The 20,655-nt window shown below is 38.3% G+C and overlaps 2 protein-coding genes across 3 annotated transcripts in view; both read left to right on the top strand.

The window, feature by feature from the left end:
• Positions 1-20,655, top strand: part of LOC131046939 (uncharacterized) — a 149,074-nt gene that overhangs the window by 117,553 nt on the left and 10,866 nt on the right. The gene's annotated exons all lie outside the window — the stretch shown is intronic.
• Positions 17,793-19,033, top strand: LOC131046941 (uncharacterized). Its single transcript, XM_057980771.2, has 2 exons — positions 17,793-18,631; positions 18,740-19,033. Exons 1-2 carry the CDS (start codon positions 18,515-18,517, stop codon positions 18,947-18,949), a joined length of 327 nt encoding a protein of 108 aa, XP_057836754.2. The 5' UTR covers positions 17,793-18,514; the 3' UTR covers positions 18,950-19,033.

The raw sequence follows: 20,655 nt of genomic DNA, 5'->3' as shown, positions 1-20,655 counted from the left end.
AGGACAACGGTAAGTGAGTGTTGTAGTCTAGAGTAAAAGCTGCAGGGCCAACAGATATAGGAAAGGTCAAAAAGAAGACAATGCCCGAGAAAACCACACTTGACACTGTTACATTTGAAGGATTGAGTGGAAATGTATGCAGGACCTGGTGGCTAGAGACCCTAGATAATCATGTGATTAAGAAGTCTATCAGGAAAGCACGGGTGCACTGGGCAATTCAAATGCCCATCTTTGCGATCAAGGATTTCGAAGCATGTCTGCGAATGATGGTGGCCACATATGACAGTGCGACGAGGGCATCGACTTTCTATTACCAGTAGAGCACTGTGACCGTCTCATTTGCACCCAACGATTTTGCCAAGGTCTTTGGCATATCAGATGAGGGAAAGAAAGTGGACAAGAATGCCACTAAGATGTCGCTAGAAAGGAAGGAACAATTGCTACAACTGATGTGTCGAAGTGATCTTTCAGACCAGGAATGGGCAGCGATTAAGGCACCAAAGGGGAGAGGATTAAAAAAATCATATATTGTGATAGGTGAATGGCAATGTCTGCTAGATGTTATGAAAAGCAGACTTACCGGAGCCAGCAGGGCATCGGACACAGCAGTACCCATGATTGCACTTATGAATGGATTGAGGAATGGGATGGTGTACAACTGGGCTGGAGTCTTGTCTGATTGAATTCATGAATTTTTGATCTTGCAATACAAGTCTTTTTACATGCCGTTTCATGCCATAGGGTTGTTCCTCGATTTTGTACACACACAGGTATCGCTGAAGAAGCATGTTTGGAAACGTCGGGAGACGTTGGACTCTTCACAACCAACCATATTCTATTGGACCCACCTGGATACCATTGCAGGTAGCGGGGAAGCCCATTCCAACAGGAAACGAAGGAGACCACCACATATAGTAGTATCAGAACATGAGCAAGAGACAGAGACAGTTGATGAGGATGTTGAAGAAGAGGATGATAGTAGTGCAGAGGAAGGGGAAGATTCCAAGGACACTTCTTCTAGGAGCAGCCAGAGTCACGACACATTCTGCCTTTATAGCCAGAAAGAAGTAGAGAAAACCCCTAGTATAGAGGAGAGTAGTGGTCGTGCAGTGTCTTTTGGGCACGTAAGGAGGGGAATCCGTGGATTACCAACGGGTGGAGTGCGACCTGCGGGAGTAGGCTGACTGGTGTATGCACCAGTAGTATTGATTCTTGATGGAGAACTGACACCTCTCCCGGCTTTAGGGGTGACGGTGGGAGCCATACCAGGGATACCCATTCTAGGATTTGGGCAGTTGAGACCCCGACCCCCATTGCCTACACCCTCTAGGGTCGCCACAACAGTTCTGACAGAGTGGGTTCCAGTAGTATCATTGGTTCCCATCGAACCTCCTTGCATTGGGTCTACCGTATGGAGGGAACTTGTACATATGGAGGTCACGGTAGCAGAGGGCACGATGACCCAAGATGATGATTCCACCATGGATGTGTGGCTGGGTCACTATGAGATGCCTCCTATGCCACCACTGGGACCCCCGCTTGCCTTAACCCAACCACGTCCTTTTCCTGAAATTGTGGACCTAGATGAGGGTAGTTCTCATCAAGAGGTGGGACAGCAAGAGTTGGCGATGGACTTCCTACTGGACACTGTTGGGTTTGAGGAGGAGATGAAAGAGATGTAGCAATAGATGCGGGCCACTACCGAGAGCCAGCCAAAGGGCATAGAGATATTTTTGGCAGAGATGGGAGCCGGTACGCAGAGGATGACAGCGGAGGTTGAGGCCAGTGCATGGAGATTGGCAGCCTCTATTGAGGCTCTTGGGCAGCTTGTCGTTGAGGGTCTCCTCGCCTTTGCCACTGGAGGGTGTGCTGAGGAGTTTGGGAGATGTTTTGAGGCCAGGGGTTGGCCTGCTGTGGAGACTCCCGAGATGTTGGCGGATTGGAGGAATGAGGACACAGCTAGGGTTAGTGGGGTACACTTGTTACAACGGGTAGAACAAGCCTTCTGGGACAGGTACTACCAGCTCAGACGTACCCAGCATCGTGCCTTGACAGCAGAGATAGAGCGGGTGGCGGCCATCACAGCTCGAGAGGAGCTAGCCATTCGCCTGCATACGATGGAGATGGAGTTGGCACAGTAGAGGGCTTGGGCGACCAGCCTAGAGGAGGACTTGGCTCGTGCCAAGACATAATTTGCCCAGGAGACGATGGGGTGTGCACACGAGGTGGTAGAATGGGCAGCCCTTGAGACTTGTCTCACATCTACCTTAGAGGAGTTGGATGGGAAGCAAAAGGAGCTTATGGAAGCAATTTTTATGGTGAAGAGATCCAGGGAGAGGCAGTTGGTAGCTGAGCGAGATCTCCAACATCGGACACAACAGGTTCACCAGTGGAGGGAGCAATTGGCAGCGACAGCACCACCGACCCCTTCTTCATCAGGGATGCCCTCTGTACCCCCTCAGCTTTGATTTTTCATGTTTTGTCTTAGTGTCATTTACCATTTTGTTTGTATGTCGTCAGGAGACGACCTTTTTTTGGGGGGGGATGATGTTGTCGGGTAATTATGTCATATTGTAATTAGAATGTTACGTGTGTTAAGGGTTGGTGGTTATGTGACGGTTGTCGGTAGTTGGCACTGGACAACCTGTACCGACACCTATATATATGTACTTGGGATTCTATTTCCATATATGTGATAAGAGGAAGGGAAACTATGTTTTGAATGTACTGGTTTTGTGGAATCAATGAATACAGACATATGAGTTCTGCTCACTTGCATCCTTGTGTACTGCTACCGTTTCTATATTCCTATTCTGTTATGCACTGAATGCACACACACCCCTCAGGCGCAAAATATATCATGAATTATAGTGAAGAGCTATATTTTTAAGGCAGATCGCCCCTCTCCAAGCAGGTCGTACCATGCTGGAAGTGACCTTGGGATGCATGCATTAAAGTTTGAAGGCTGTTTGGATTAGTTTGCTGGTTGAGACTTGGGCATCCCTTTCCTAGCTCTCATTTGCCATTGGTTTGGAGCTATTCAAAGGTGTCTTGAAGGAGATACGGACTTCACAATGCTGTTGGTTTGGTTTTTGATGTTGCTGGTGTGTTATTTCAGATTTGGTAGTGTTCTTTTTGGCTTGTATTTTCTAGTTTTCATGTTTGTAGCTTCTTCGAGTATCTTCTTGTATCTCTTAGAGATTAGAGCTTGATGTACTGACAAGTATTTTGTACAGTTGCCATTGTAAGGCTGTATTCAGCAGTATTGAAACAATCCATTTTATTTCTGCACTATACTTCTTATATCGCCCACTGCACAAGTGGAAGAGGCTCGCTTGCCACCTATCTCTATTCTATTTTGTACTCCTGTCCTCCCACTGAATAAGTGGTTGAGTGATAGTTTGTTATTTCCAGTCCTCTCGTTGAATAAGTGGTTGAGTGATTGTCTTGTTTAATTTCAGTCTTCTTGGATTTGTAATTGGCTGGTTATACCACCAAGTAGTTGTTAATTTCCAGCATTTCTTTATCCCACTGAAAAGTGGAAGTGGTTGGTCCAACGACCAATATGTGTTGCTCTCAATATTTAACCTTGTTGACACTAATGGGTGAAATTATTGTGTTTAAAAATTGAAAAAATTGTGAGGGGACATTTCAGGTTTATACATAATTTGCTGTTGTTTGGGCTCACTATTTTGTAATTTGGAGGCAGTTGCACCAAACCCTTGAAGGCCGAATCATATCTAATGAGAGGTAATCAGCCTATGATAATCATTTTGACATTTTATTGAGGGCAACCAGCAAGTTACTTCATTCATGGTCATTCTAGGATGGAGATTTATATCTTGGTAAGTTTTGGACATTTATAGAAGGGTGATCTACATACATGTTGACACCTTGGATGACAATTGGCATTTTTTATAAATTTTTCCAGCATACCTATTGAGGGTGATCAGCATTGGACCAACTAATTGGGGTGATTTGTGTTGAAGAAGCATTTGTACGATGACATGGCACTTTGGCAACATTTTCTCACCACTAAACTTCACATCAGCCTCGCAGCATGTAATGTTCCCTTGTCCCATGCCCTAGTATTTGCCCTAAAATCACAATCCCAAGTAAAGTAAGGAATGAAATAGAGATATCATTTACCAGTTAGATCCTGATTGAGACCCCTCATTCATGTCAGATATAAAATCGATCATTCCTACTAGGGTTAGGGACATTATCTTAATTATGATTATAAATTACAAAATATACATGTGGGATTCCCTTAAGTTTTTTCCCAACAACCCATCTACATTATGAAGAACTACTTGGGAGATCATACAAGGCGCCTCGATCCGTTCCATCCAGCCTAGGAGCATGGAATGAAAACCACCATTCGACCTCCCAGACCCACTTGGGGTGTCTCTATCAGAATGGCTTCCTAGCTACTTGCATTCTTGCACTATCTCCCCTCCAAAATGGGATGGCCAATTGGATGAGACTTTAAAGGAATCTTCATCATTATTAATTTTGCATATATATATATATATAATAGTAATGATAGCAATATATAAATATATATACTAATAATAATATGTTAATTACATCCATTTCTATATGGATTACAAAATAGCAAATCAGTAATGTCATGGTCCATGCATTATGCATCAGCCCCAAACACTCATATAAATGCACAGGGACTGTATGCTGAATATGATTCACATATTCAGATTCCTACTTGATTGATCTCTCTTGATGCTTTTCAATGCTTATATAAATCTGATCTACTGATTATATTCAGATATTTATATTAGGGTATGTCAAATACACTTCCATATATCTCTCCCCCTCTTACTCTTCACAAATAATAGTTCAAATATATATATATGTACCTTGATGCCCCTTCATGGAGAAGGAACTTTACTTGAAAGAAACAATGTTTCATAATGAACTTCTTATTTGATGAATCACACCTTTCCTTTACACAAAATTAAACCTTTTAATGAACCAAATATGTCTATTATTTGAATCGCTCTTTTGAAAGCTTATAGCATGGCACCCTTTCTTGTATTAGTCAAACGATGTGTTATTTTTTTAATAAGATACACCTTTATTATCCTTGTCTTGGATCTCTGCATATTAGCATTTGTTTGTTCTTATTTAAGCCATTGCATAGTCTTAGTGAGTCGCACCACTTCAACTAATTCCTTGACTACAGATTGCTTATGAATTGTTTCCTTTCCAACTTTAATTCAAAAACTCTTAGTTTTCTGTTCATTAATTAATCACTGCTCTTAACAATGTCATTTCGTCCCTTAAATATTTTCTTTAGATAAATCGGTCAGCATCCTTTGATTTTGCTAATCGTTGCATTTTGTTCAGATTGTTTGCCTGAGATTGATTCAGAAAATGTGAAGTCTTTTTGAAAAGACAATTTTCTTTATTAGGGTTTTTATTGTTTAGGTGGGGACATGACACGGCAGCCTTTGAACATCTGTGTAACAGGCTGTACAGGTTCTTTGGCTGTACAAATTCAGTTTTAAGGATATTCTGCCCTTTTTGTAAGAAGATTGGACAATTTGCAATTCATAAATATTGTTTCCAGTATTATTAGATCAGTTTGTACTTGTGCATTTGAACAAATATCAGTTCTAGGAGTTTGAGTGATGTCAAATACTGTTTTTCATACATCTATTATCAAGTACGAATTTAGATTTGACAAAATTCAATCATAAAGGTTTCATATTTTTTTGTTCTTTGGAAGTATGAGTTTGAAATAATCAATTTCAGTCATCTAGAGTAGCTACCAGCATTTTATTTTGTTTCTAGTCCACTGTTTTCAATTGTTCATTTGCTCAGAAAATTCAGAAAATACAAAAAAGGAAATGAAAACAAAACTGTAATTTGGGGACATTACAATAAACCTAGTAAAGAGTAAAGTGATTCTTTTTTTTCTTTTAAACTTTAGGTACCATTATGATAATCCTGTAGAAATCTGCCACATATTTGTCTATTATACCACTGTACCTCAACAATGAGAGCTCTGTAAAATGGATCTTCAGACCTTGCCTCTTGAACCTACCAATCTATATTTGTCTGAAGTTGAACACTTCATACGTAGTGATAAGACAATGGCTTTGAGTGATAGGCAATGGTATCAGCATTCACGAGCAAGTCCTTCCAAGTGAAGGGTAGAAAATTTGCTCACCTCCCCATACATTAGACTCAAGGAGAAGTTGGTGTTTAAATTTTGGATTCAAGCATGGGCTGAGTATTTGTTCGACATGTCAAATGAAGGAGTTATGAGTCTTTCTAACCAGTGCTGGAGATCCTTTTGAGTCTAGTTCTAATTGAGCCTTCTCTCATTCTTAGGCTTATTTTCTAAGCAACTGGTTCAGGTTCGAAGGTTTGGTTCGCGGGTTTACTCAAAAATTTTATGGGGGTTGGGTTTATGTTGGGTTTGTCCATACAAAAACATATAAAAATCAGAAATATATACACATTTGCAGCAGTAATTAAGTTCAAAATACACCACCATATTAATAGTCAAATAACATAGCAAAATACACCACCATATTATTAGTTAAATATTAGACAAACATGAATGTCATGATATGAATTAAACTTTAAAGTTAAAAAATAATAATGTCAAATGTCCACAATCAGCCATCATCGATCAAATATCATATGGATCATCAAAAATATCATCATCATCATCCATATTAGATGATCTATGCTGTGGTAAATTAGAAGAACCACAAATAGTGTCTGTTGATGGTGTTTTTACGTACTATGCAACACAGAATAAAATACTAAGTATTCTATTATCTCTTGAACAAAGACTCTCAAACGCTAAGCTACGTGATCAAGTGAGACGACTCCAAGGTTCTCGAATGTCAGGTCTTGACATGCTCTTGGATAAACTCAGTTGTTTGATATGATATTGTTGGATTCACAAGGTGGACTTACGTTGAATGCCTGAATGCTTTTGAATGTCTTTGGAATGTGGGATTTCACTTGATTTGAAAAAAAAAGGGAAAAAAGGATAGGGTTTGAGGAAGATAATCTACTCCTAAGAATGTAAGAGCAATGGACAATCTTTGGTGGAACTCAACTAAGCTTTGCTTTGACATGCCATGAACATCTCCACAAGGCTAGTGCAATCTTCTAAGGATAGTTTTATGATTTTCAAATCACCACTACAAGCATAGATACCATCAAGTTGATGCATATCAATGAAAAAGTGATAATTGAAGTTAATATTTGCTAAGATGGATCCAGTTGACTACGCAAGGCACTTTACCATCAACAAGGTGTTAGTAGTATGGATGTACGAATTTCACCATTGATCATGCACAAAGTTCTTCCATTCATCCGAACAACATGAAAATCAAATGAGAAGTAGAGACCATGCAAATTGTTGAATCAACACATACAGTTCATCATATCTTCAATGAAGTTTACATGTTTCTTACAACAATGTCTTGGCAACAATCTTTGCCTTCTCTTCCTATTCTACTCTAATTTCTATTTGTGAACTATTGACTACTCACTATTCACTATATTAACCTTTACAAATGAATAGGTGGAGCCTTATTTAGTGCTCTCATTACAATTGAGTGGCTCAGATTGATTCACAATCAATGGCCAAGATTGAAAAATAGAAACCCTATTTAGGGTTTGTTATACCCATTACAAAGCATTTAATGCTTGACCAATGACAAAATTACATTAATGGGATACATATCCTTTGAAAATTTGACCAATTGATGGTGACGGTAGGTGCATCGACATCTGTGCCCGCATGTGGTAGTTATCTTCTTGTTAGATGAGTCAAGTACATTGAATTTGGATGCCTTATCTTAGAATGATATGATTGAATAAGTGATGACTGGACACCACCTCAGTTAGCTTGATCATTGTAACTCATCACAAGTTGTAGTTGTAAATGAATGAGGCATATCTCTTGACACTCAACATTTCCAAGCACTTGATATGATGATGACTTTGCTCAAATTGATCTTCTAAATTTGATTAATTCTTCTGAAATTGTCTCGTCTTGATCACTTGCATTCTCCTTGTCTTGTGTGGAAACTCCTTCGCCTTAGATATGTTTCTCTTTCCATCCTTGGAATCCTTCGTCTTGATTGTCTTGATGTCGATTATCTTTTCTCCTTACATTATGATGATCCCATCAGCTTCCTTGTATGAGCCTGAAACTTTACGTGATGCAATGTCTTCCTTGGACCCTTGTCTTTGCTTATGTGGTGAAATCTTGATGTAGTATGTGAGGTGATATTCCTTTCACGCCTTGAAGTCTTGATCTTCTTCATCTTCCTTTGCATGTTCATCTCCCTTGCATCAAACCTGAAAAGAAACATAATTTGAATCAAGATATTGTAAAAAGTACTTAATCAAGCTTCATTCTCTAAATCTGGAAATGATTTTTCTGATCATGGAAACATCTGATTTTAAGTCATATTTCTCTCCTTTTGACTTAATTCTTCATCATCTTGAGTCTGATTTTGCGTGTCAGGCCTGATTTATGTCTGATTTCTCACTTTATATGCTTGATTTGATAGGTTTTGGGTCTGATTCATGTCTGATTTGCATTGGGTTTTAGGTGGCAAAGGAAGTGTGTGGATCTCATAGGGCAAAGGAAATGGCTAAAAGACCTTAAGTTCGTGGATTTGATTATATACTTGAAGTAGCCAATCTCCTCATTCACTTGATATCACTTGATCCTAGCAACATCCTTGTCAAACAATGATGATTTTTCGTTCAAAAGTATTGCTGTGCAAGACAAGGGCAAGGAAGTGTCTAAAGTGCTTAAAGCGCACTTTCAAGGTGGCAATGACCGAGCTTGGATGCTTAAGATGCACATTTTGGGGGTCAATGACCAAGTATGAATGCTTAAGGTGCACATTTGGGGTTCAATGACCGAGTGTGGATGCTTAAGGTGCATATTTGGGGGGTCAATGACCAAGCTCCAAAGTGCAAACCTAGAATGTCGATCCTCCAAAAGCGACTTGCCTTAGCCAAATTTCAACATTCCATTTCCATTAGAGTGAGCAAAGATGTGAATCATTCATTGACTGACCTCACTTCATCTAGAGAGGGAGACTTGACTTGATTACGTCCTAGCCACTTAAGATGCTACACTTCTTACAAGTGAAAGGCTAATAGCTAAAAGACTCTACAACTATCCTAGAAAGCAGAAAAAGTGGGGGTCCCCATTTGCAATGGGACGATGTGTGAAAATGTCACAATAGTGCCATTGACACTAGTGCTAGCACTACAACTAGCATTGGCCATAGCATTCTCAAGCTCACTAGGTGGCTCATAGTAATCATCAACATCAAGTACAACAAAGTGGGTAGTGGAAGCATCCAAGTCTACACTATTTTGCTGGATATCCTACTTCTTTGTTGACAATTTGTTTGTGTGTAAGGAGCCACAAGTTTAAATGCACATACACCAAGTCATCTACCTTATTTGTGTAGTCTATTGTACTTTATTGAGTGGATGAAAGGGTGTGTGTGCCAATTCCTGTCTGATGTAGATGAACTAGCAACCTATTAAGACAAAATTAGAGAGTTAAGAGCTATAAAATTTTAAGATTTAAATTATAAAATTTAAATATAAATAAAATTTGAAAGGTAAAAGATTTTTTTTCTTATAAAACTTGCAATAAAATTTTGATCGAAGAGGTTGTAGGTGCGTGTATGTTTTTCCATGGAAGTACCAATAACTATGGGCATCGACCATATACTTGTCTCAAAGAGCATCAAGACCACAATTGTTGAGCATGTATAACCTAAGTTACTGGGTTCTTGCATTTAGCCCCAGATTCCGTTACCGATACGAGCTAGGTCCCAGTGCGAGTTGGGTTCGCACCTTGGTTTGACTTGGGTGTGTTCCCATTGCTAGGGTCGAACCCAAGTGGAACCCGAGCATAACTGGGTGTACCCAGAAGCGCGGGCAGCTAAAAACAGCCCCACCAATAAAAAACATTTTTTTTTCTTTTCAAAACAGTCGAAACCCTAATTTCACCCATATGAGACATTTTTCGCCATTTTTTTTCTTCCAAGCTTGTTTTGAAGGTCATTCCATTTTTCTTCAAAGGTGAAGGCTACGGAGGTGTGAGACACGTACCAAAGGCTTAGGAATCATTGGAGACAACAAATTTAGCCATCAAAGGTGAGTGAATCCTGATTTTTTTTCAAGTTTTCAAGATTGTTTTCAAGATTTTTCAAGTTTTTTTTTAAATTTTCATTTTTTTAAAATTTTTTTTTTAAGAAGTTATTTTTTTACCCTTTGTATGCACAATAGGGGGTTATAATGCTGAATTTTTTTATTTTTTTTATAATGTTGAGTTTTCCATTTTTTATTTTTAGGTTCATTGTTCATACATAATGGCTCAGTCTGGAAGTGCAAGTGCAAGCTCTAGTTCAGTTGCCCAAGCCCGAACTCAACAAACCCTTTTAAAATTGATGCCAATTCACCACTTTGGCATTATACAACAATTATCAAGAAAATGTCTGGTGGTGGGAGTTATCTTTGGTGGTGTAACCCATAGTTTTAAAACTCGCGGATTCGCCACGGACTCGCGAGGCAAGTCCAGGCGAGTCCCTACAAAAGACTCACACGAGTCTTTTGCTCGAACTCGCGAGTCTTTCGTAGGGACTCGTGGGCCTAGAAAATACGCCCGTAAAGGGTTAAAACAAAGTTTTTTTTAATTTTTCACTTCATTTTTGTTTTTCTTTGGTTATAGCAGGTTTGTAGGGTTCGAAGGAGTAGAGGGAAGAAGAAAAAATCAGCGAGAGATCTAGGTAAGGATTTTTTCTCTTACTTTTTTTTTCATTTGAATCATTTCAATGTTTTGAAACTCAAAAAAATCTTGAAAAACAAGGGGGATATGCTGCCAAATTTTTTTCTATTTTCTTTTTTAAGTTATTTCCTCATTTTTTTTTCTTGTTTTTGAATGCTATTTTTCCCAAATGATTCATTGTCATTTTTTTTGTTGATTTTCCATAAAACCCTGCTGATTTTTTTTTTTTTCATGTTAAATCAACAATGGCAAGTTCGACTCCAGGGCAACCCCAAGGTCAGGAAGACAAAGAGATAAAGCATGGAAATATGGGATTGCAGGAAGCAAAAAGGGGGAGGTCACTTGCACCGAATGTACAAAATGGATGACTGGTGGAATCAATAGATTAAAATACCACCTTGCACAAATACCTAGATATGGTGTGGAGGCATGCCCCAAATCAACTCCTGGAATTATTAGAGAGATGAAGGCCATTCTTGCTGAGAATGATATGCACAAGGAAGAAAGGCAAAAAACAAGAGAAGCCATGGTAGCTGCAATGAATCCCACATTGTCCACTTCGGGTCCCATTGGTCACACTCGGGGTCGTCAGTCACTTTCATCTTTTGGTGACAATGAGGGTGAGGCTAGTGGCACTCCTGTTAGATCAGACCCTAATTTTTTTGTACCACGCAATGTTCCAGGTGCACAACCTTCACTTGAAGGTACAGGATGGAATAAAGAGAAGCATGAACAAGCACGAATAGCAGCTTCAAACTTTTGGTTTTACAATAATCTATCTTTCAATGCAGCAAACAATGTGTATTGGGAAGGTTTTGTTAATGCAGTAACAGTTGTGGGTAAGGGGTTTAAGGCCCCAACAGGTCATGACTTTAGTGGGCCATTGCTAGAGAAAGCTGTGCAAAATACACAAGGTGTGGTTGATGATCAGAAAAGGTATTGGAAGAGAAAAGGATGCAGCATTTTATCTGATGGATGGACAGATGGACGGAATAAGACTCTTCTCAACTTCTTGGTGGCTTCAAACGGTGCAATGGTATTCATAAAGTCTTTTGATGCCTCAAATGAAATAAAAAATACAGAGACTTTGTGTAATCTGTTGGATGATGTGGTTCAGGAAGTTGGAGTTGAGAATGTTGTCCAAATTATCACGGACAACGCAGCTGCATATGTATCTGCAGGTAGAATGCTTATGGAGAGGCATCCTTCGATTACATGGAGTCCTTGTGCTGCACATTGCTTGGACTTGATGCTAGAGGACATTGGGAAGATTGGATGGGTGAAGAAGGTGGTTGAAGATGCAAGAAATGTCACCAAATTCATCTACAACCATACTTGGGTGCTTTCTTTGATGAGAAAACATACAAATGGCAAGGACCTTGTGCGACCTGGAGTGACACGATTTGCTAGCCACTTCATCACTTTGTAGAGAATTCTTAGTGCCATTCCTCATCTTAAGCAGATGTTTGTGTCAAATGCTTGGTTGGGGTCTGCATACTCCAAAAGACCTGAAGCAGAGAAGATTGTGAGCATTGTTTTTGATGAAGGGTTCAATAAAAGTGGAGAGGAGTTGACTGCGGTAAGTAACAAACACAAAAGTAAAGTTTATACAATCTTGTTTATTTGCTGATTTTATTTTTTAGGGGTTGATTTTGTACTAATTTAAAATTTGTTTTCATTTTTTTAGGTGACAAAACCTTTGGTAAGGGTTCTTCGTATGGTGGATGGAGAGGGCATGCCAATGGGTTTCATTTATGAGGCCATGGATAGGGCCAAAGAGGCCATTTCACATTACTATCGTGGAAATACAAGAAAATGTGAAATCCTTTGGCGCATCATTGATCGTAGGTGGACAAACCAACTCCACCAACCGATACATGCCTTGCCTACTTTTTGAACCCGAAATTCTACTTCTTTGATTCATTTAGGGCTGATGAGGAGTTCATGGCAGGTGTTATTACATGCATTGATAAGATGACACCTGATCCTGAGTTGAGAGACAAGGTTCTTGATGAGTTGGAGGTGAGCTTTGACATTTGCAATTGCTCTATCTTTATTTATGAATTCAGAAATGTTCATTATTGAATTTGAGTTTGACACTTTGACTATCTATTTCTGAATTTGGAAATGTTCATTGTTCAAGATCTACAAAAGTGTAGAGGGGAGACTCTTCTCATCACAACTAGCAATTGATAGGAGAGGAAAACAACAACCAAGTAAAAAATTTAGTAACTTAGTTCAATAGTGCAAGAAAAAACCTACAAACTTGATTGTTACATTTTTTTCTCAATTCTAATATTTCTAAATGTTTTTTGTAGATTTATGGTGGGAGAATTATGGTGTTGGCACGCCTAATCTTCAAAAGATAGCTATCCGTGTTTTGTCTCAACCATGCAGTGCTTCTGGGTGTGAACGAAATTGGAGTGTATTTGAGAGTATTCACACAAAGAAGAGAAATAGATTGTCACAAAAGCGGCTCAATGATCTAGTATTTGTTCGGTACAACCTTTGAGTTAGACAGGTGAAGGGTGTTTCACATGAGGCCATTGACTTGGATGAAATTGATCCATATGGTGATTGGACCATGAATGAACAAAATGATGGTGACGATGTCCTCCTTACCGAAGAAGAAATTGTAGAAATAGAGAGAGGAGCAGCACAAGATGCAGAAGGAGCAAGATTGGATGAAATGGAGGATGAAGATGAGGATGAAGATGAGGACTTTGACTTTGAAGAAGAATCATCTCACCATTTAGATACCACAACACCCACTGCTACTACTTCTAGCTCAAGGCCTGAAAAATTGAGCTATATTAGGAAAAATACAAAGAGGAAGATGTAGTCTTCTCTTTGGTTTGTTCATTCACATTGTTGTTTTTCACATTTGGAGTTGGAGTTGGACATATCATTATATGTAATTTTGTGAACATTTATATACTTATGCTGCCATTATACATTTTAGAGTTGAAACTTGAAACTTGAATATGCTGCAAAACTTGAATATGCTGCCATGAATGATGAAATTTCAAATATTGCGTGTTTGTAGATCATATGACATGTGTAATGTTTCAATTATGGCACTTATGTTCTCTAAATGCATTAATTTCTTTATGTTTTTTTTGTAAAACTACGGTTTTTTTTTTGCTGAGTCTTTCGTGAGTCTTTCACGAGTCCGAATCCGAGTCCAAATTTTTGTTGAAGAAGCATTTGTACGATGACATGGCACTTTGGCAACATTTTCTCACCACTAAACTTCACATCAGCCTCGCAGCATGTAATGTTCCCTTGTCCCATGCCCTAGTATTTGCCCTAAAATCACAATCCCAAGTAAAGTAAGGAATGAAATAGAGATATCATTTACCAGTTAGATCCTGATTGAGACCCCTCATTCATGTCAGATATAAAATCGATCATTCCTACTAGGGTTAGGGACATTATCTTAATTATGATTATAAATTACAAAATATACATGTGGGATTCCCTTAAGTTTTTTCCCAACAACCCATCTACATTATGAAGAACTACTTGGGAGATCATACAAGGCGCCTCGATCCGTTCCATCCAGCCTAGGAGCATGGAATGAAAACCACCATTCGACCTCCCAGACCCACTTGGGGTGTCTCTATCAGAATGGCTTCCTAGCTACTTGCATTCTTGCACTATCTCCCCTCCAAAATGGGATGGCCAATTGGATGAGACTTTAAAGGAATCTTCATCATTATTAATTTTGCATATATATATATATATAATAGTAATGATAGCAATATATAAATATATATACTAATAATAATATGTTAATTACATCCATTTCTATATGGATTACAAAATAGCAAATCAGTAATGTCATGGTCCATGCATTATGCATCAGCCCCAAACACTCATATAAATGCACAGGGACTGTATGCTGAATATGATTCACATATTCAGATTCCTACTTGATTGATCTCTCTTGATGCTTTTCAATGCTTATATAAATCTGATCTACTGATTATATTCAGATATTTATATTAGGGTATGTCAAATACACTTCCATATATCTCTCCCCCTCTTACTCTTCACAAATAATAGTTCAAATATATATATATGTACCTTGATGCCCCTTCATGGAGAAGGAACTTTACTTGAAAGAAACAATGTTTCATAATGAACTTCTTATTTGATGAATCACACCTTTCCTTTACACAAAATTAAACCTTTTAATGAACCAAATATGTCTATTATTTGAATCGCTCTTTTGAAAGCTTATAGCATGGCACCCTTTCTTGTATTAGTCAAACGATGTGTTATTTTTTTAATAAGATACACCTTTATTATCCTTGTCTTGGATCTCTGCATATTAGCATTTGTTTGTTCTTATTTAAGCCATTGCATAGTCTTAGTGAGTCGCACCACTTCAACTAATTCCTTGACTACAGATTGCTTATGAATTGTTTCCTTTCCAACTTTAATTCAAAAACTCTTAGTTTTCTGTTCATTAATTAATCACTGCTCTTAACAATGTCATTTCGTCCCTTAAATATTTTCTTTAGATAAATCGGTCAGCATCCTTTGATTTTGCTAATCGTTGCATTTTGTTCAGATTGTTTGCCTGAGATTGATTCAGAAAATGTGAAGTCTTTTTGAAAAGACAATTTTCTTTATTAGGGTTTTTATTGTTTAGGTGGGGACATGACACGGCAGCCTTTGAACATCTGTGTAACAGGCTGTACAGGTTCTTTGGCTGTACAAATTCAGTTTTAAGGATATTCTGCCCTTTTTGTAAGAAGATTGGACAATTTGCAATTCATAAATATTGTTTCCAGTATTATTAGATCAGTTTGTACTTGTGCATTTGAACAAATATCAGTTCTAGGAGTTTGAGTGATGTCAAATACTGTTTTTCATACATCTATTATCAAGTACGAATTTAGATTTGACAAAATTCAATCATAAAGGTTTCATATTTTTTTGTTCTTTGGAAGTATGAGTTTGAAATAATCAATTTCAGTCATCTAGAGTAGCTACCAGCATTTTATTTTGTTTCTAGTCCACTGTTTTCAATTGTTCATTTGCTCAGAAAATTCAGAAAATACAAAAAAGGAAATGAAAACAAAACTGTAATTTGGGGACATTACAATAAACCTAGTAAAGAGTAAAGTGATTCTTTTTTTTCTTTTAAACTTTAGGTACCATTATGATAATCCTGTAGAAATCTGCCACATATTTGTCTATTATACCACTGTACCTCAACAATGAGAGCTCTGTAAAATGGATCTTCAGACCTTGCCTCTTGAACCTACCAATCTATATTTGTCTGAAGTTGAACACTTCATACGTAGTGATAAGACAATGGCTTTGAGTGATAGGCAATGGTATCAGCATTCACGAGCAAGTCCTTCCAAGTGAAGGGTAGAAAATTTGCTCACCTCCCCATACATTAGACTCAAGGAGAAGTTGGTGTTTAAATTTTGGATTCAAGCATGGGCTGAGTATTTGTTCGACATGTCAAATGAAGGAGTTATGAGTCTTTCTAACCAGTGCTGGAGATCCTTTTGAGTCTAGTTCTAATTGAGACACGTACCAAAGGCTTAGGAATCATTGGAGACAACAAATTTAGCCATCAAAGGTGAGTGAATCCTGATTTTTTTTCAAGTTTTCAAGATTGTTTTCAAGATTTTTCAAGTTTTTTTTTAAATTTTCATTTTTTTAAAATTTTTTTTTTAAGAAGTTATTTTTTTACCCTTTGTATGCACAATAGGGGGTTATAATGCTGAATTTTTTTATTTTTTTTATAATGTTGAGTTTTCCATTTTTTATTTTTAGGTTCATTGTTCATACATAATGGCTCAGTCTGGAAGTGCAAGTGCAAGCTCTAGTTCAGTTGCCCAAGCCCGAACTCAACAAACCCTTTTAAAATTGATGCCAATTCACCACTTTGGCATTATACAACAATTATCAAGAAAATGTCTGGTGGTGGGAGTTATCTTTGGTGGTGTAACCCATAGTTTTAAAACTCGCGGATTCGCCACGGACTCGCGAGGCAAGTCCAGGCGAGTCCCTACAAAAGACTCACACGAGTCTTTTGCTCGAACTCGCGAGTCTTTCGTAGGGACTCGTGGGCCTAGAAAATACGCCCGTAAAGGGTTAAAACAAAGTTTTTTTTAATTTTTCACTTCATTTTTGTTTTTCTTTGGTTATAGCAGGTTTGTAGGGTTCGAAGGAGTAGAGGGAAGAAGAAAAAATCAGCGAGAGATCTAGGTAAGGATTTTTTCTCTTACTTTTTTTTTCATTTGAATCATTTCAATGTTTTGAAACTCAAAAAAATCTTGAAAAACAAGGGGGATATGCTGCCAAATTTTTTTCTATTTTCTTTTTTAAGTTATTTCCTCATTTTTTTTTCTTGTTTTTGAATGCTATTTTTCCCAAATGATTCATTGTCATTTTTTTTGTTGATTTTCCATAAAACCCTGCTGATTTTTTTTTTTTTCATGTTAAATCAACAATGGCAAGTTCGACTCCAGGGCAACCCCAAGGTCAGGAAGACAAAGAGATAAAGCATGGAAATATGGGATTGCAGGAAGCAAAAAGGGGGAGGTCACTTGCACCGAATGTACAAAATGGATGACTGGTGGAATCAATAGATTAAAATACCACCTTGCACAAATACCTAGATATGGTGTGGAGGCATGCCCCAAATCAACTCCTGGAATTATTAGAGAGATGAAGGCCATTCTTGCTGAGAATGATATGCACAAGGAAGAAAGGCAAAAAACAAGAGAAGCCATGGTAGCTGCAATGAATCCCACATTGTCCACTTCGGGTCCCATTGGTCACACTCGGGGTCGTCAGTCACTTTCATCTTTTGGTGACAATGAGGGTGAGGCTAGTGGCACTCCTGTTAGATCAGACCCTAATTTTTTTGTACCACGCAATGTTCCAGGTGCACAACCTTCACTTGAAGGTACAGGATGGAATAAAGAGAAGCATGAACAAGCACGAATAGCAGCTTCAAACTTTTGGTTTTACAATAATCTATCTTTCAATGCAGCAAACAATGTGTATTGGGAAGGTTTTGTTAATGCAGTAACAGTTGTGGGTAAGGGGTTTAAGGCCCCAACAGGTCATGACTTTAGTGGGCCATTGCTAGAGAAAGCTGTGCAAAATACACAAGGTGTGGTTGATGATCAGAAAAGGTATTGGAAGAGAAAAGGATGCAGCATTTTATCTGATGGATGGACAGATGGACGGAATAAGACTCTTCTCAACTTCTTGGTGGCTTCAAACGGTGCAATGGTATTCATAAAGTCTTTTGATGCCTCAAATGAAATAAAAAATACAGAGACTTTGTGTAATCTGTTGGATGATGTGGTTCAGGAAGTTGGAGTTGAGAATGTTGTCCAAATTATCACGGACAACGCAGCTGCATATGTATCTGCAGGTAGAATGCTTATGGAGAGGCATCCTTCGATTACATGGAGTCCTTGTGCTGCACATTGCTTGGACTTGATGCTAGAGGACATTGGGAAGATTGGATGGGTGAAGAAGGTGGTTGAAGATGCAAGAAATGTCACCAAATTCATCTACAACCATACTTGGGTGCTTTCTTTGATGAGAAAACATACAAATGGCAAGGACCTTGTGCGACCTGGAGTGACACGATTTGCTAGCCACTTCATCACTTTGTAGAGAATTCTTAGTGCCATTCCTCATCTTAAGCAGATGTTTGTGTCAAATGCTTGGTTGGGGTCTGCATACTCCAAAAGACCTGAAGCAGAGAAGATTGTGAGCATTGTTTTTGATGAAGGGTTCAATAAAAGTGGAGAGGAGTTGACTGCGGTAAGTAACAAACACAAAAGTAAAGTTTATACAATCTTGTTTATTTGCTGATTTTATTTTTTAGGGGTTGATTTTGTACTAATTTAAAATTTGTTTTCATTTTTTTAGGTGACAAAACCTTTGGTAAGGGTTCTTCGTATGGTGGATGGAGAGGGCATGCCAATGGGTTTCATTTATGAGGCCATGGATAGGGCCAAAGAGGCCATTTCACATTACTATCGTGGAAATACAAGAAAATGTGAAATCCTTTGGCGCATCATTGATCGTAGGTGGACAAACCAACTCCACCAACCGATACATGCCTTGCCTACTTTTTGAACCCGAAATTCTACTTCTTTGATTCATTTAGGGCTGATGAGGAGTTCATGGCAGGTGTTATTACATGCATTGATAAGATGACACCTGATCCTGAGTTGAGAGACAAGGTTCTTGATGAGTTGGAGGTGAGCTTTGACATTTGCAATTGCTCTATCTTTATTTATGAATTCAGAAATGTTCATTATTGAATTTGAGTTTGACACTTTGACTATCTATTTCTGAATTTGGAAATGTTCATTGTTCAAGATCTACAAAAGTGTAGAGGGGAGACTCTTCTCATCACAACTAGCAATTGATAGGAGAGGAAAACAACAACCAAGTAAAAAATTTAGTAACTTAGTTCAATAGTGCAAGAAAAAACCTACAAACTTGATTGTTACATTTTTTTCTCAATTCTAATATTTCTAAATGTTTTTTGTAGATTTATGGTGGGAGAATTATGGTGTTGGCACGCCTAATCTTCAAAAGATAGCTATCCGTGTTTTGTCTCAACCATGCAGTGCTTCTGGGTGTGAACGAAATTGGAGTGTATTTGAGAGTATTCACACAAAGAAGAGAAATAGATTGTCACAAAAGCGGCTCAATGATCTAGTATTTGTTCGGTACAACCTTTGAGTTAGACAGGTGAAGGGTGTTTCACATGAGGCCATTGACTTGGATGAAATTGATCCATATGGTGATTGGACCATGAATGAACAAAATGATGGTGACGATGTCCTCCTTACCGAAGAAGAAATTGTAGAAATAGAGAGAGGAGCAGCACAAGATGCAGAAGGAGCAAGATTGGATGAAATGGAGGATGAAGATGAGGATGAAGATGAGGACTTTGACTTTGAAGAAGAATCATCTCACCATTTAGATACCACAACACCCACTGCTACTACTTCTAGCTCAAGGCCTGAAAAATTGAGCTATATTAGGAAAAATACAAAGAGGAAGATGTAGTCTTCTCTTTGGTTTGTTCATTCACATTGTTGTTTTTCACATTTGGAGTTGGAGTTGGACATATCATTATATGTAATTTTGTGAACATTTATATACTTATGCTGCCATTATACATTTTAGAGTTGAAACTTGAAACTTGAATATGCTGCAAAACTTGAATATGCTGCCATGAATGATGAAATTTCAAATATTGCGTGTTTGTAGATCATATGACATGTGTAATGTTTCAATTATGGCACTTATGTTCTCTAAATGCATTAATTTCTTTATGTTTTTTTTGTAAAACTACGGTTTTTTTTTTGCTGAGTCTTTCGTGAGTCTTTCACGAGTCCGAATCCGAGTCCAAATTTTTGGTTTGCCGAGTCTGAGGCGAGTCCGAGATTTTCAACTATGGTGTAATCATTGTGGCAAAGAGCATACCAACTCATACTATCGAGTGAAAGGTCACCTTTGCTTCATCTGTGGATGTGGAATAAAATTTTGAGAGGGGTCAAATGGCAAAGGGCTACCAAAAGCTCTAGCTACAAAATATATTAGAGAACAAGAGGAAGCCGATAGGAGAAGCAACGAACCAAAGATTGATCATCCTCTTGCCAAGGCAAACTCGAAGAGGCCTTCTAGTAGTAGTGGCTCCACAAGACCGGCTGACCCACATCCTTTCATGCCAATGCCACCACCTTCTAAACTAGAGAATGTTGTGGTTACACAAAAAAGAGGCCCATTAGATACGTCCTTCAAAAATGAAATCAAAGAAGTTGTCG

Source organism: Cryptomeria japonica, chromosome 9, assembly GCF_030272615.1.
Source record: "Cryptomeria japonica chromosome 9, Sugi_1.0, whole genome shotgun sequence".
In the NCBI taxonomy this organism is placed as follows: Eukaryota; Viridiplantae; Streptophyta; class Pinopsida; order Cupressales; family Cupressaceae; genus Cryptomeria; species Cryptomeria japonica.
This window is presented reverse-complemented; position numbering and strand designations above follow the sequence as displayed.

Excerpts from the sequence above, each read along its gene's own strand:
- LOC131046941 (XM_057980771.2), top strand. The coding sequence starts at position 18,515 with ATGTTTGTGTCAAATGCTTGGTTGGGGTCTGCATACTCCAAAAGACCT. Across the intron at positions 18,632-18,739 it reads GTGGAGAGGAGTTGACTGCG|GTGACAAAACCTTTGGTAAG; the intron begins GTAAGTAACAAA and ends TCATTTTTTTAG.